The 17,319-nt window shown below is 50.0% G+C and overlaps 1 protein-coding gene across 7 annotated transcripts in view; it reads left to right on the top strand.

Moving 5' to 3' along the window:
* Window positions 1–16,637, top strand: part of NRP2 (neuropilin 2) — a 90,739-nt gene extending 74,102 nt beyond the window's left edge. For 2 of the 7 annotated variants that reach the window (XM_080400141.1, XM_080400142.1), the window contains exons 16-17: window positions 12,449–12,517; window positions 13,197–16,637. In XM_080400141.1, the coding sequence (XP_080256267.1) occupies window positions 12,449–12,517; window positions 13,197–13,450 (323 nt within the window). In that variant the 3' untranslated portion in view covers window positions 13,451–16,637. Of the gene's footprint in view, window positions 1–2,025; window positions 4,951–12,448; window positions 12,518–13,145 lie in introns of those variants that run through there. The other 5 variants (XM_080400138.1, XM_080400140.1, XM_080400144.1 and 2 more) reach the window with 3 other exon arrangements.
* Window positions 16,638–17,319: the final 682 nt, after the last annotated feature.

Here is a 17,319-nt window from a genome sequence, read left to right as displayed (position 1 = left end):
AGCCCCCATGGGGTGTCCCACACTGCTACCCCCTGTGCAGCTGGGAGAGGAGCAGCAGCTGCTTGGGGATACACAGGGATGTGCCGCTTCTGTTCCCCCATGCCAGGGTGGCTGGTGGAGGTAGAGAAGGAGGTCGGAGGGCTGTCTGCGCCCTGCTTTCACCACCCCCAGCACACAGCCCAGCCTGTGTACCCCCTTCCCCAGGCACCGTCGGGGGTAGAGAGGACAGGGCCACCCCCATTCCTGGCAGTGAGGGGTGACTGGGGTGAGATGGGGCGAGGGCGGCGTATCTGGCAGGTAGCCTTCCCCTGAGACATCCGAATTTCTTGCCTACAGTGACAAATATGTGGGTGGTTCTCAGCCTCCTGCTCTGTAAAAGCAGGATTTGTCTTGCCTGCATGGGTTTTTTTTTCTTGGTTTTGAGGGGGGTTTTGTTATACCTATGCATCTGGGTGCAGTGTTCGCTCTTACTCCCTGTGCCTGGATTTTGGGGGATAGGGAGGGGAGGAAAGCCTTGTGACTGGCAGAGGAACCATCATTTTGCTTCATCTTGTGTGCCACCAGCAGCAGAAATGCTGTCACCATCCCAAATTCACCAGCCAGTGGCTCTGCTGGTAGGTAGGGCAGTGCTTGGAGGGAGGGCGGAGGCCATGCCACGAGATGCCTTTGCTGCTAGCAAAGCTGGGTGCATCCTGCACCGTTTTGTCTTTTTCCCTTGGCATCCTCCAAGACTGCTCAGGAAACCAAACTGGAGCTTTCCAAAAATTCGGAGCTTCCAAAATTCTTCTTGCCAGCATCTAGCTAGAGGGCTGCCCCCGCCAGCGGGCCAGGGGCAAGAGGAGAGGCCGAGGGGGACGCGGGGGTCAGCATGTACGGCAGCAGAGCGAACCCTTCAGAGAGTTTCCCCTCCTTTGGCCCCCTTGAAGCAGCCAGTAAATACATGTGGTGCAAAAGTGCATCTCTCGCAAGTTATTTACAGCTCGCCCTCGAGAGCAGAGCTGGGGAGTGGGAGCAGCATGTGCAGGAGGAGCGGTGCAGAGCTGGTCTGGGGCCGTGGGTGTGCGCACAGGCACCGGCTGCCCGAGGCGTGTGTGTGCATGCTTCTGCGGGCTGGCAGCGAGCTGCTGTGCGGCTGAGCACCAGATGTGTGCTGAGCTGTCCCGGGATGACCCGGGAAGGGAGAGAGGGCCTTGCGGCCCTGCCCTGCGTCACACCGCAGCTGCAAGAGAAAGAAGGGTTAGCCATCACCGGGCTGAGCCTGGGCGCTGCCTGCCCTCGAATTCAAGGCAGGCAGGTGCTTTTCCAGCCCTCCCTAGGTGTGTTTGCTTTATCAGCATGAATTCCTAGTCCTGACTTGCTTAAGCTGCAGAGAGCATGAGTTTCTTACGTGAGCATTGGGTTGAACTTCCCAGCCTCTGCCATGTAAATAATCATAACCATCCTTTCTTGCTTTAAAAGATAATAAGGAAATCTGTAAGTCTGTGAATGGGGCGCCTGGTGAGACCTGATCTGTGTGCAGAGCACTTTCAGAGAGAGATCTTCTCTGTCTTTTCCGCAAGAATGACAAATGCTTCTCCCTGTAATTTCTTTCCCGGTCTCCTGTGGTAACTTCCTTGGCCATCTGAGATTACTCTCTTCCTCCAATTAGGAACGTGATGTGTTTTGTCACTGCTTGACAACATCTGCCATGTAGAGACAAAACCAGGCGGCTGATCTGGAGAAGGCCAAAAAAAAGAAGGGGAAAAAACATTCGTTGGTGCCAGAAATAACAGTAATAATAGCGTGCATATGGAATTTGTGTTGCGATCCAGGCAGCCTAATTAATTAAAAGGGAAAAAAAAGGCCCTTGAATATGTGGGCTCAGCAAATGCCAGGCTGTGCTCCCCGCCAGGAGCACGCCCCGTATCCGGAGGTGGCCCTGGGACTTCGTGTTACTCCGTGCTGTACTCTTGAAAGCATGTGTGTTTCTTTTTGTGCGTCTGCATGCCTCCCACCTAGCAACCCTGTTCTGTGTCTCCTCCCCAGGGGCAACCCTCCTGCCAGGGACCGAGCCCACAGTGGACACGGTGTCAGTGCAGCCCATCCCAGCCTACTGGTATTACGTTATTGCCGCCGGAGGTGCTGTTGTGGTGCTGGTCTCCGTCGCGCTGGCCCTTGTGCTCCACTACCACCGGTTCCGCTATGCGGCCAAGAAGAGCGATCACTCCATCACCTACAAAACCTCCCACTATGCCAACGGGGCCCCTGTGGCCGTGGAGCCCACCCTAACCATAAAACTAGAGCAAGACCCCAACTTGCGCTGCTGAGAGCCGAACAGGAACAAGAGAGCAAACAAAACACAAAACAGACAGACAGACAGAAACTAAGACTTCAAATACGTTGCCTCAGTTTTGCACTTTTTTCCTTACCTAGCATACGTGTGAACTCTTAGACATCTCCGTCCCTTCTCCGTTCCCCCAGCCCTCCCCGATTCTTTTACAAACTCTAAACTAATGCTGCATCTTGGATCGCCAGAAGAGACACACCGCCCCTTCACTTCAGAAGTGAACGCTCCCTTTCGATAACTTTTCAAGGAGTCTTGGGGTGTTGGGTGGGGGTTTTTTGTTTTGTTGTGTTCGTTTGTTTGGGGAATATTTTTTTGTCGGTAGGCTTGTTTGGTTTGTTTTTATCTCCTCCCAGTAGGCAACCTGCAAGGAAACTTGATGGCAAGCCTGGAAGCTTGTGTGCGTGGCTTGTGCGTGTGAGTGCGTGCTAAATCTGTGTCTGCGAGTGTGCATGGGAGTGTGCTCGTCTGACTGACTGAATGTATCTTTAGAAACAGCCCCGTTTTAATATTTGCTTGTTGTTGCTTCTACTTGCACAGGGAATGCTTTTTTATTATTATTATTATTTTTTATTATTATTTCTCCCCCTTCCCGCCTCCCCTCTGGAAGGTCTGGGACGTGTTTGTGGTGAATACCCTGATTTGTTTACTTGGGGAAGAGAGCAATGCTTTTTTGTTGCCTTATCTAGCTTTGGCTGGGTTTCTTGTTTGATAGCGTTAATGTCTCGGGTGCAAAATGAGAAGAAGAGGCCAGGCTGGACAGTAGGAATGTCCACCTCAGATGGCTAGAAGAATCCAGAGAGGTTCATAGACATCCAAAAAGTAAGATCTCTCCATCTTATTATTTCTGCAGCCAACATGATAACACAGCCATTGTTTGGAAGTGGTGGGGAGGATCCCTCCTCTTCCCCCACCCGCAAGTGAATCTATTTGAAGTTGCCTTATATTAGAGAAGCTCATAATGAATGTTTTGTTTGTATCTTTTAAAGCCAGCCTTAGGGTAACACATAGACTTCAGCAGGTCTAAGGTGGATGCTAAATACTGTAGTTTCTTGGGAATTGAAGGTTTATTTATTTTGTAAGTATCCTCCTCTGGGTGCTGATGGTTTTGCTTTTACACAGGGAAGGGGGAGAGGGCTCCTTCTTGTCTTTCTACTAGAAATGTTCAAGGGACAAGTATAAATCCCCTTTCTGGGTTTTGGGTTGGTTTGTTTTTTTTTTCTCCTCTGCCCAATTCATAGCTGCTGAATCATAAAAATTGCCAGTTGACTTTCTAGAATGTCAATTAGTTTTCCGTTTGCTAATGTTCTGCTTCTTAAAGCATCTAACATCTAGCAAGCAAAGCCTAGCAGGCGCACCTGGGGGGCCCAGCTATTGCTGCTGCTTTAACCAGGGAGGCGAGATGGAGCCTCCAACACGCCTCCGACTGTTGAATGGCCCAGCGTATTGTAGTGGAAATGCCTTATATAAATTACTGAATGATGACATGCAAAAGTGGTTTGAATCGTTAACTCTAATCTGTTTGCAGGCAAAAAAAAAGTACCTCCAGTGAGCAAGGTTCTCCATCTTGTTTGTGTTCATTTGTGATGAGTGATCAGATTCCCTCCCCGCTCCTAAACTTGCTAGTGCTCCCCACCCCTCCTTTGTCCATGAATATTGCATAAAATGAATCGAGACAAGCAGCTCTGTTAAATTTCCTGCCGTCTTGAGCTTCCTTTTGGTCTGGGGAAAAAGTGGAAACACAAATGGTGCTGTGCATATGTGGTGTTGGCCCCTATTGCAGCGGAGCCCTCTCCCCAGGGGTTCTCTGTAGATGGGGGTGTCGCTCTCCCCTCCCTCCTGCCTTTATTCATGCAGCCTGTTTCAGCTCCTCATGCTGCTCACAGATTTCAGCAGGACCCCCTCAGCTGCAGCAGCAAGTGTCTAAAGCATGCAGGGAGCACAGAAAAGCCCAGGGTGATTTGGCATGGTGAGCATGGTAGGGGTGGTGGGTGCTCGGGGCAGCATCCCACCGGGGCCTGGCTCCCAGGAACTTTTCAAGGGACATGCCTGTCCCAGCAGAGCTGGAAAGGAGCCTGGGGGGGTCCTGTCACCTTGCAGGCAGTGCCCCCAGAGAGGGGCTTCCAGGGCCAGTGCACTTTCTCTGTAAGCCTCCTCGTTACACTGGTGTTGCATATGGTTTGTGATGCGAAATCCCACCCCTCCTCAGCCAGCCGCACGTGAAAATATATGAAGTAAGGGCATGTGCTTGCTGCGTTTTCAGGTCAGCCCAAACCATGTCAGCAGATAGTACCGTCATGTTTCCAAAGTCAGTTCAATCTCCCTAGGTCAGACGATCCCCTCACTTCAACCAGGTTTGCCCCCATGAACTTAGCCAGTGTGCATCGGTGTGTCAGAGAGGAATGTGGCAAGGAATGTGGCACCCTGTCTTTCAAATGAAAATCACCAAAGACAAAACAGAAGGTCACTTCGAGATTTTTATTCCCAGATCTCCCCCGCTCCTCGAGCCCTTACATCCCCAGCATTGCCCAGTTGCCTGTGTGTGAAAAGTATCTTGTGGAAATTTGAAACTCTTTGAAGATGTATTGTGTGGAATGTAATAAAATGATGATATTTTTATACAAATATTTGGGGTTTTTCTTCCTTATTCTTTCTTTGCTAATAAGAACACTGTCAGCTGAAGCAAAGTGGCCTTTCAAAACTCCATGTTTTCTTTTGGAGCATCAGGGCTATTTTCTTTAGCAAAGTGAAGTGCCTATTCCTGCTGGGCGCAGCCCCAGCTCCCGGCAGCGCAGCTGGTGTGTGCACCCTGCCTCTCTGCACTCAGGATCGGGCCATTAATAGCAGCTTTTAGATGCATTACATTTGTACCAGTCCTTAGTGGGAGTTTTGGGTGGCTGGATTGACACTGGGGATTGTTTGGGGATTTTGCTAACGTTGCTTAAGTGCTAAATTGCTCAATGTGATTATGCAGAATTTCTCCTGCCGGGACCGGGAGACAGGACATCCAACTTCCCAGGGCCCCGGGGGCCGGCTCGGCTGCCAGCTCAGCTGAGCCGCGCGCTCTGTCCCTGAGAACAACAAAAAACCGGGTAAGCCATTACCAAAAGGCAATGCATTCCTCTTCTGGGAATCCTTGCCGGGCCTCTGCATGTCAGACTGCACAGGAGAACTGTGTAGGAGCATCCCGGGTGTCGCAGCACTGAGGGTTTGGAGAGGTGTGTGTCCCCAGCCTTCCCTTCACCTGAGTCCTCCCGCCTTGTTACAGGGACCTCTGCTGCAGCATTGCTCTCCTTCCTATCTTTTCTAGATGCACCTCATCTCAGACGAGTCAGCAGCATCACGTTTCATGTGAAATATATTTTGCTGCCAGTTTGAGAGGTTTTTATTTCCCTCCTGCATTTATTTTCCTTCTGTCGTACTCTTTACCCTGGCATACAGCTCAGATTTTCAATGAAACTTCCTGGCTTTACTAGGAATTCAGGCCATCAACAGAAAAATAATTCAATGTGATCCCTCGCTTTGGCTGTTCAAACACAAGCAAAGCTGAGGACCCACGCCACTTTTTTTTTTTGGTGGGTTTTGTTTTTCTCTAATTGTACAGCAAAGCCCATACACTTGTAATTTGCATTTTGTACACTTCAGTGACTGTCCAAGCAAAATTCAAAACAAATATGCACATGCGAAAAAACAGGGAGGGAGACACTGGTTGATGGCTTCCCAACAAGGAAGAAAAAAATTCTGTTAAGTAAACAGACGAAAAGGGAGAAATCGTTCAGGGTTTAATTATTCTGTATGTGCGCCACAGCCAGATTGACCGGAGAGTTGGGTGCTGCTCAGGCTGCCGCACATCACAGGGAAGAAAGCAGCTAAAATTAGCACACTGTAAGAAAATAAGTACGACTTCATGTGATTTTGATGCAACCTCTTCTGCAGGTAACTGCAGGCATTTAAGAGTCCACTTAGAAAAAAAGGGGTAAACTTTTTGGCGTAGCAGTAGGGGCTCCGTATTTCAGGAAGTGGCATTAGGGTAGAAGCCTGATGTTTCCTGTGTGCCACGGGGAGAGTCAGGACGTGGCTCCTGTGGTGTGGGGGGTGATGGTTTCAGTCTTTTTATCTCTGCAGTTGCTGCCATGCTGTGGGGAAAGCGACTCCATGCAGCTGGCAGGAGGGGACCCACGGGCACTCTGTAAGTGATGGGGCAAAGCTGGTGGCTAATGGAGGGTGCAAAAGAGGGAGCAATGGCCTGGCAAAGGAAAGAGCGCCATGCTGCACCTTGCCCAGGCAATGTCAGCGTGCCCGAGATGGATGAGCGCTCGGGAGCAGGCTGCAAAGCACAGTGCGTGTTCACCCAGCCTGGAGACTGGACGCACGGCCGGGTCAGCCTCCTGCCGGGGCAAGCACCTGCAAGATGACACTTGGTGCAGGGAGCCCAGAGCTGCTTTCCCCCAGGCTTGTAAGGGCGAGGTTGGCTTTTCCTGGGCAGGGTTGAAACGCCTCTGCTGGTGGATGCAAGGGAATAAGGTAGAAACTAGATCGTGCATGGGGCCGCGTTGGGATTTTTGCCCCTCTGGAAACCCTGTGAAAACCTACTGACTTTATTTGGGCTGGCCCCAGCTTATCCCGTGTCAGGGCAGCAGAGCGAGGTGCGCAAGCACCAAGCGAGAGCCCCGAGGCGAGCTCGGACAGCCTCTTGGCTTTCCGCCACAGCTCTTCCATCACTGGCTTTGGCGGCTCTTAGCAGCGATTGCAGGCGTGACTGCCAGTTTGAGGAATCGTGTCGTTAGCCATTGCCGCTGTAAAAACAAACAGCAACAACGGGGAGGGAGGTAAACATATCAAGATGCTGCAGAGCTGCCAGCTTCTCCCCCAGCTCCAAGCCCTTGCATGGCGGTAGTGGGCTGGCAGCGCTGCCCTTGCACTGGTGAGCTGCTCCGTTTGGGACTGGTGAGCTCCAGCACGGTGTGAACCCGAACGGAGGCTCCTTACCCGGGTAGTCCAGTGCTAAGAGAGAGGGAGAGGAAAACCACGCTGTGTAGTGCCACTGTAATGCGTACGTACACGCGCACACCGGCACCAGTTTCCCTTGTCTGGTGCCGGCTCCGAGGAGAGGTGCAAAAGCGGGACGTGGCTGGGAAAGGGTCGGGCTGCACCAGGGGATGTGGCTGCTGCAGGGAGGGTTTGGCAGGGTCCGTGTTTTGGGCAGCCACCTTGGCCACCTGCCATGTGGGCAGCAAGGGCAGGGTGCCGCGCGTCGGAGGGCAGTGCCAGGGCTGGAAATAGCTGCCTGCTCGTGTTTGTCTCCATACCAAGCAGCCAGCCTGGCTTTGAGCCTCTAAGTGCTTTCAGTGGCCGTCTTCACCTGACTAGCTATGCTTCCCCAACTTGTCTGCATGCGGGAAGGCCGAGGAGTGCAAGAGGGTCCTTAGTACCCCTCGGTTTGAAGACGGTGCCACGGTGTGCACCGAGCACTGCCGGGGCAGCCCCGAGGCAATCTGAGGACAAGGTCCAGGGGTTCCCGTGCAGTGGAGGGCGGCCGGGCCGGGGGAGAGGCTGCATGTTTGCTTTCTTTAATGCTCAGCTGTAGCCAAAGCACTGTTTTAATTTGAATTTTGGCAGGGATTTAGCCCTTTTGTAAACGAAAGTTGTTTTGTGTTTCTGGAGGAGTGGGGAAGAGAGAAGTGAGGCAGATTTTCGGCTGGAAATAGAGCGGTGGGGGTTTCAGAGGGAGTGTTTGTGCCCGGTGCCTGGTGCTGCTTCCCCCCGTTCGCTGAGGGTGGGAGGTGTCAGCCCCCAGCCCCGGGCTCCCAGCTGAAGGAGCAGCGCGGCGGCGCCAAACGCAGCGGTGTCAAGGCAAGGCCACGGCGGCTGCTCTGCTATGTCAAAACAAAATGACGCGTGTTGGAGTCACGCTATTGCTGTGGAGAGAAAAGGGCTGGGAATGAGCAAAGGGAGAAAAGCGAGGATGAGAGTGGAGCCAGAGCTCTGCCTCTCTCTGCCAAGGCTGGGGAGCGGTAATTTCTGACCGCATTTTCCTGGGCTTAGCTGGATTTAACGTTTCAGGCCTTCGTGGGTGCTGTTTGGCAGCAAAGCAGCTGTGCACCTCTGACACCCCCCTTGCCAGGCAGGACAGCAGCGGGCAAGGTGGGTGTTGTAGCAGCAGGAGAGAGGGGTGTGCACGCAGGAGGGCACTTGCTGTTTTCAGGGAAGTGAGCAACACAGTTGTTTCCCCACTGTGGAGAGGACCAGAGGGCAGCCAGCTGCCCCTCTTTTGTAGCGGGAGGCACAGCCACAGATGTCATGTCACTGGGGAGTGAAAGACAGTACGTAGCATAGTCCACAAACTTCCATCACCTGGTGCATCCCCTTTGGTCCCAGAGCCCCCAGACCCATGCAGGGAGCAGGAGCACAGGGATGGCAGGAGTGCATCCCAGGCACTCGCCAGATCAGGCTCCCCTGTGCTCCCTGAGAGGCTCTAGGCAGGCAACGTGAAGGGCTGGAAATTGCTACAAGGTTGATATATCATTTGGGAAAGGCACCTCCTGCTGAGAGGCTCATTTTCTTCCCCTAGAAAGAGCCCAAGACATCTGTAAATGCCTGTGTGCAGAGAGATGCGTGGTGATAGACACAGCTCTGCCCTGGGATGAAGGGATCTGGCAGGAGGCAGCGCTCTGTGCCTGGACTTAAACCAGACGAAGTCAGTCTAGAAAGAAACAGCATTTTTTTCCGCAATGATGGTCATTTGCCTTGGAGGAATGTGCCTAGGTTCCAGCAGTTGGGACTGGGTGTCCTTTCCAAAGCAACAGCCCTTGGCTTGTGCAAAGGTCGCTGCCTGAGGCGGTGGGCACTGCTGGCAAGCCCACGCAGGCAGGCTGGCACTGAGCATGTGTGCTGGCAGGAGGTACGTGCTGGTCCATAGGATGCGCTGACCTCAGCTTTGCAGAGGTGAGCTGCCTCCGGCACATCTGGAGAGCTTTCTTGCAAGAGGCAAGTGTATGTCTGTGGTGAGACACCAGAGACCCTCATCAGCTCTTGTGCCTCCCCCATCCGCCCTGGCGAGGCGTATGGAGCACATGGCACACCCCTTCCAGTAACCCCCTCCCTGGCCCAGCCCTTCCCACCCCTGCTGCTGTTTTGAAACAGATGTACATGGAAGCTCCTTAACCTCTAGTAATACTAATTCTCTCCTACTCTCCCCCCATGTGAGTTCGTACGAACATGGTACTTTAGTTGTGCCTTGTCTTTGATTAGAATCTCATCTTTCTTTTTTCAGGTCCCATAAATTAGCCTTTTAGCTGGCAGCGCTCTCAGATCCAACAGATAACAGCCGTTCTCGGCATCCAGCCATTTCGAATGGCATCACTAACATCATCTTTTGGGCATAACTGGCTAGGTGCTCACAGCCATTGTTCAGCACACGTGCTTTAAAAAGGACCTTTCACTCAGGAGAAAGCATTCATCATGTTTAAGTACAGTTTCCCCTAGCCTTCTTGCCGACCCTTCTCCAGCATATTTTTTCCCTTTTAAAATGCAAAGTAAATTGCACCCGAGAGCTGCCCTTTAGGGAAGCAACTCTCCACAGCACGGGGCAATGCGTGTTCCTCCCATTGTGCCCAGCAGCTTGCAGGGCTTTTCTGGGGACCGCTTTCCATGGCCTGCTCTGCTTGTGACAATGTTGTTGAGGCTTGTCACGGAGGAGCCTAACTGATGACAAATAGAGGGCTGGTTTCTGTGACGGGAAACCATCACCCCTAGGAACTGAACCGAGACCTCCAGCTTCAGTTTCCACAGGTGGCCGCACCGCTAGAGCCGACTCGTTAATGGCTCGAGAAACCCCACTAAGGAAAAAGAAACGTTGAGTTGTATTTTTCCAAAGCTGGTGTGACAACAGAGAATCTGATAGCAATGAAATAGTGTGCGGGGAGCAGAAGAATGAGGGCCTACCGTGGGCCTGAGGAGGAAGGAGAATGGGCGAGGAGGAGGAAGATATCGTTTAAGGAGGACTTGGAGTCGTATTAGCATGGGGAATTGAGAAAACTGCTAAAAGAGTAAATAGATTTTGGGCTGGACTTTTTTGTATAAATGTTCTCTCCTTTTAAGTTTCCCCAGCGCGCGTTCCTTTCAGCCTGGAAGAACTGGTGTTCTTTTGAAAGTGTTGATTAACCAATACTTTGTTTTTTCTGGCTTTTCCCTCAAGGTTACCCTGGGAAAATAAAAAAGCACCAAATTGCTAGCTTGTTCTCACACAAAATTTAGAGAGCTGCAATACGGAAAGGCAAAAAACTTCCAACGGCCCTTCCATGCACATGGGCTCCTTGGGCGGACTGTGGTCCGATTTCAACCTTTGCTTGTGTTTGAGCAACCTACAGTTTCCCTGGGGCTGTGTGGGTGACACGGATGGCAAATTTCACTGCTTGTCTTCTGACAGAGGACTAGCAAAGCAGATGTCTCTGCATGCAAACTGCTTTGCAAGTTATTTTTCCACATGTTCAGCTCTAAATGTTTGCAAGAGACCCTCAGGCAGTTCTCCCAGCCCTAAGATGTTGCCATCTGGGCCTGTCAGTTCTGGAAGTGTTGAGAAATCATGTGAACCCGCCACTAAAGTGAGGATTTACAGAAGATGGTGTGCACCTATGTTTCTTCAACAAGCTACCAGCAGCCTCGAGTCGGCTTAATTACCTGGCTCGCTAGACACAGAGCTCATCATCAGGAGGGGCAAGTGCTGGGTTTTGTGTGTTCCTGTTGCTAGATGCACTTGAAAATGCTAAGAAATCCCTTAATCCTTTGAGTGCAGAAGGCAAAAGACAATTCTGCCCAAAGAATGAATATATGGGAAGGTATCATTAGTACCAGCACAGAGGATCACTGCAGCCAGGTGTAAGGTGGTGTCGGGGCAGCATGGTGTTCGGCAGAGACCCTGCTCTGCAAGTGACAGGGATTACCTGATACCATTGCCTGGGATAGCAAAAAAATGGATTTGACAATCCAGGAGGCCTTTTCAAGTCCTAAATCTCTGTATAAATATTCTTTTTTAAGGTTTTGCAAAATTTCTTTGCACATGGCTTTTTAGGCACGGGTTATATTCTTTGCTTTGGGTTGTTTATGAGTAACCTCTTTAAACTCTTCTTGCTGTTTTTGCACAAGACGCAAAGTAGCCTTGGTTTTCAACCACAACTATTTCAAGGATGTGACTTCTACCGCTTTCTAGTAGTCCCTGATTTTCTGCATTCCTGATCATTTTGAGGTGCCTTCTCAGATAAGCACCCCAAGTTACAGCCAGCTTTGAAAAATCGAAGCAGATCGAAATGAAAGGACATTTTCTTTTGGAAAACTGAGACAGAGCCATAGTAACTATACGTAGAGATAATGCTAGGAAGACTGCACAGGAAAATAACTTCTGCTCAGATTACAGCATGTGCATTTGGTTACTAGTGCTTGATCTGTGCTGAACAATAAAAAGAAATGTCACCACTAAAAGGAATTTAGATCAGAGAAATGTTAACATAAATGCCTAGATATGGACACCCATTTGCTGCTCTCCCCATTTCAACCAGCTTTTGCATTAAAACATGTAATGATGATACATGACTTCCTCAAATTACTATGAATTTATCTGAAACCCAAAGAGAAACTGGGTCATTGAAGCTCTGTGTCCAGTAAGATGTATGGGAAAAGATGAAAAGTGGAGTGTGCTAAATGGATCTAGCATTAGTGGCAAGTAATGATAGGCACTAAGATCCTATTCACAGTTGCAGGGATAATACCCATGAGCATGTTAATAGTGAATTATGGCCATTATGCAGGCACCAATGACAATATTTTAGTGCTATTCAAGTTATCTGGTTTCTTTGCTTTTCGCTCGCTCTCTTTTCTTCTTAAAAGCTGGTCATTTGGTGATCACGAAATGTGATGTAGTGAGAAGATCCTGTTCTCTCAAGTATACAGGTGTCTTCACTGGCTTCAGCCAAAGGAAAAAGAGGAAGTGTTCTTCCACCTCCCATGAGGAAAAGCCTTGCAGTAGTTTAACCATTGCTTCTGGCCCGTCTCCCGGTCCAGTGACCAGTAACAATGAAGCCTCCAAAAGGCCTCTTCTAACAAATGTCGCTTCCCATTTTGTTGTTCTAGTGAACTTCCCAAGAATGGAGGATGACTTTCCAATCTCTGAGCAAGACTTCGAAGACAACGATGATTCAGGTTGGTACTCAAATGCCATGTGGATAATTTATCTTATGTGAGCATGTGTTTCAGTATCAGATGCTACAATTACTCACAAACCTCAGCTTCAGTGAGGGTTAGGAGCTAGAACACAATTGCGAATGAGCGCTGAAGTGGTGGCTTAGTGTCTGGACAAAGACATTCATTTTCTTTTCTTGTTTTCCTTTTTCAACAGCCAGCAACCTTGCAAAGTCAATATATTGTATTTGTGTTAGGACAAGCGGAACTGATCTTTCAAGCATTAATTGCTGCTTGCGTGGCTTTTAGACTTGTAAATGGAGAAAATTAAATCTGGGAGCTGTGACAGATTGTTTCCATAGTTTTGAACCCAACGGCACTTGAAGGGACAGAGTTTCAGTGGGTGTAAAATGCTGGCATGCTGTTTACGTAGCCTGAGATGTAAAAGTGAATCAGGACACCTGACTTGGTAGTTTGGTGCTTTGCATTGCTTCTAGACTAGGGTTAGTGAATCCTGCTGCAATATACCTATGGAGGGGGTAGGGGTGGGCTTATACTCTTGTAAGGACACCACAGCTCTGGGTAAGAAATGCATGAAGGTGGGGGGAAAAAAGTGATCCCTGGATAATAAGTGCCCATTCCACTGCAGATTACTTTGGATCGGATAGGAACGACACACTGTTCTCTACTAACTCTCCAGGAACCCCGAAGCTGGACAAAGAAAAAAGCTGGCTCTACACCCTTGATCCCATCCTGGTGACCATCATAGCGATGAGCTCCTTGGGCGTCCTCCTTGGAGCCATCTGCGCTGGTCTGCTCCTCTACTGCACATGCTCGTACGCCGGGCTGTCCTCACGGAGCTCCACCACGCTGGAGAACTACAACTTCGAGCTGTACGACGGCATCAAGCACAAAGTCAAGATGAACCACCAGAAATGCTGCTCGGAGGCCTGATGTGTGCCCTGGGGATCACCCTTGGTATTGTGCCCGGTGAGATGGGCTGGCGGGGGGGTACATTTTTTTGCTGTTTTCTATGGGAACTGAATGCCATAACGGGAAAGGAGGCTTGCGGGAGGAGCGAGGGGAGGCGCTGCTCCTGCTGCCAGGTCCCGCTGGTGGGTCATGCTCTGCCAGGACCGAGCGGGCTTTCCCGCAAACCTGACTGAGCCGGGCAAGGGGGGACCGAGACCCTTGTTTGTTGGTTCATCTTCATTTTCTGCTGATGCGAGCGGCTGGGATGTGGTGGGGAGACTGGTTTACCTTTTGGATGTGAGGAACTAAATGTTGATCGTTATATCCCACCTCCTTTCTCTGGTGAGTTGTTGAGACGGCTGAGGAATTTCTTCAGCCATTCTGTCTTTCAAAATAAAAACCACACACACACACACACACACCCCTGTCCATTTTAGACCCCATCCAGGTATATTTTGGCTGTAGGGATTTGTGCACTTCCCACTAAGTCCAGGAAGCTGCAGTTTCCAGTCCTGAAAATGGAAGCATGTGGTAACCTTCAACTTTCCTTCTCCTGGTAGGGGGAAAAGGTGGGATACTGGCTTTAGTGTCGATGGTAACAGCAGCACTTTCTGAAATCATTAAGAAATAAAACAGAAAGGAAACCCTACGTGTAGAAGCACCTCTTGGAGAGAAGCTGAAGAGCCTTAAAGTGATTTGTGAATAACAGCCATTTATTAAATCCAGATCTTGGACTGCAACAGCTGAGGCCTTCATCAGGAAGGCCTTTCTATGAATCTCCCACCCCTCTTGATCCTGCCCTTTTTTTTGTTGTTTTTGCTATAATGAGAAAATTGCAGCAAACAAAAGCTAGAGCCTGTCAGGCTGCCAGCGCTCGGGCGACGGCTTTGGGAAGGGGGCTTCACTCGGGGTTTGACTTGAGGCACAGTGCCAAGGCCTGTCCAAAGTGCCAAGGAGGGAAAATGAGCAAGGAAGGAGGCTGGAGCCTTGCCCACAGCCCCAGGAACCAGCCCCCCTCCCCTTCATGGTGCTCCCCGTCTCCCTGGGGCCGCCAGCCCAGCTGGACCAAAGGGCTGCGCTGTATCTCCTGCGGAGCAAAGCTGCGCTGCTCCTCATCAGTAGCAAAAACCCGAAGTTTTATTTATGAGCTGTGTTTTGTTTTACTTTGAACAAGTGCCTTAGAAGAAGTATTTTTCCTCTGTCTGATGATCAGTGCTGTATCAAACAACAAGCGAGGCCTTCATCCTTCCCCGGCAAAACACTCTTCTTCGCCACTCTCTACTGGGTAGAGCCCGGCTAAAGAAGTCTGGTCCTTCTACTTTCAAGTGGTCTGGCTACATTGTCTGGCAGCTGATAGCTCTCCACTTACCGCTGTGCTGTGGGAGAGGAGTGTTATGAAAACAATTTAATGGAGAAAAAGAGTTCAAATGCTGGACCCCAAACCGACGCCTTCATTTCCAATTCAGTGCAGACTGATCACCCCTATCAGCTTGCACATACATAAGCAAGAAACCTTTCCAGAAGGTTGAGGTTTTCTTTGGAAATACCTGACATGTCCTGATTTTACTTTTTGCCTACCAAATAGTTTGGGTTGAGGATGGATTATTTTTTTTTTTCCTCGCTAACCGCAGAGAGCCGAAGGTGTGATGTGCTGTGAAGCTCAGTCTGCACAGCCCCTGCAAAACACATCCCGCTGGAGGCCAGGTGTTTGGGGAGGCAAGCAACATCTGGAGAGGAGATGAGCACGGACAGTGCCACAGCTGCTCCTTGGTGTAGTGGGAACAGGAATATTTGTCTAGTGTTTCATGCAGAGCTCCATCAGACAGTAAGTTTTTAGGGGAAAAAAAAGACTTCTCCACTTGAAGGCAGATGCCTGTGTTAGTGGGGAAGCAGATACGGGCAGCTGTGTCATCAAAACATCCACAGTTCATACACGCACACACAGAGACACGCACACACGGAGACCTTCGGTTTTTTAACTCACACTGTGCGCCCAACAGGAACAGCAGTAAATGTTACTCAGATTCTCCTTTCGAATCACCTTATTTCTTTTGGCGTTCTTCACGGACAGATTCCACAGGGGAGTTCTTTTACTGTACAAAAGAAACAGAGGCAGTAAGAGGAAATGTACCAGACCATTTCAAAGCTGCATTGCTGCTGCTTGGTGATTTTATCCCCCTCAAATCACAGGAAAGGGGAAGGATGAATGGGAAAGGACCATACAGTAGAAAAGTCGACTTAGGCAAACAATAGGTGAAAATAAATAATTAAAAAGGTGACGTTATGGTGTCTAGTAGGCGTACAGAGAGAAGAGTTCATATATACATATATTCAGAAATAGTGTGTTTGCACACGCACGTGAATTCTCTGTATGTATCGTGTATGTGACTTATTCCGTGGGACTGACTCGTGTTAATATATCTCTTGATCTGGGGCAGGAGAGTACTGCTGATCTTGGCACTAACTTGGCACAGGCCCAGCGAAGTGTCCGCCCTGCATGTCCTGCTTGCCCCTTCCAGATGGGGCAGGGCCCACACGTGTGCGCTTGCCGGGCGGGAGCAGGCCAATAATGCTGCAAAGCCGATACCTCACTTACCTCTGCTGGGTGCTTTACTGTTCTTCTACAGAAAACTGTGTTTGATTGTAACTTCAACAGGGAAAAAAAAAAAAAAAAAAAAAAGTCATCAGTGCATTCAACTCATTGCATCCTCCTCTGCAAATAGATTAGGTTTGCTGATCGCAGTTCCCTCTGTGAAACTCCTAAAAGAAAAAAAAAAAAAAAAAAAAGAAAGAAATTGGTGTTAATGCCTTTGCTGAAATGGGCTGCTGCCTCCACACCCTTCCCATGGTGAGGACGTGTTGCTAACAGGCAGGCTGTAGTGCTGGGTGATTTCGTTTTGTGGGAAGGTGCCGGGGTGAGCATGGGAATTAAACCATTAAGAAATTATATGCAGAAATGGAACTTCTCCAAGGTTTGCAGTTCAAGGTGTTTGACCATTCACTGGCTGAGCCAGGACTTATGGACTTAAAGAGCTTTTACTGTGATTCTTCGGTGTAAAAAAAAAAAAAAAAAAAAAAAAAAAAAAAAAAAAAATCAAACTGTGTTTATATGATTTGTATAAAAACCTTTTAAAATTCCTATTTAATAAACATTATGGTAGAGATTATGTTTCAGTGGCTTTTTTATTTATCAAAGAGCAGCAGTAAGGAAACTGAACTGAGAGGGCCATGGGCAGCTAGAAACCCCAGGGAAGCCGAGGCACAGCTGAAGGCACGCAGGGCCATGCCCACTGCCCTCCTTCGCTGCACAATGCCCACCCCTTCGGGTCACCCCCACGTGACAGGGGGCTTTACACAGACCCTGTGCACACACATGTCCTCCCACTGGGACACAGCCTGTCCTCCCAGAGCTGGGGATGGCTGGAAGCTGCTCTGGCCAAAGAACAGCACCTGAACACAAACCCAAAAGCAGCCACATGTCCCTGCCTGCCACCCTGCACTGCTGCACGGTGCTGCTGGCGATCCTGGAGAGGAGTGTGGCTTTAGGCTAAGAAAAACGTCATTTAAGGCTAAAACAGCTTGGTGCTGAGCAGAAAGGTGCAGTCAAGGCTTTGCAGTGCAACTGCACAGCGTGGTGATGGCCGGGGGTCACTCAGGACAGCACATGGCCGTGCAGGCACCACGCAGGGAGCAGCCTGCACCCTCTCTGCCAGGCTGTACTGGGAGCCAGACCGTCCCAGCTGAGCCACCTCACCAGCCTGCAGGAGCTGGGTGCCAGCTTATCCCTGTCCTGGTCCCACGGCCCTGCAATGGCAGGGAGTGACCGGGATGGCTTAGCCCGCTGCCGTCCA

The sequence above is a fragment of the Falco punctatus genome (assembly GCF_963210335.1).
Source record: "Falco punctatus genome assembly, chromosome: 8".
NCBI classification, from domain to species: domain Eukaryota; kingdom Metazoa; phylum Chordata; class Aves; order Falconiformes; family Falconidae; genus Falco; species Falco punctatus.
The sequence above is the reverse complement of the archived record's forward strand: the minus strand, read 5'-3'. Positions and strand labels throughout refer to the sequence as shown.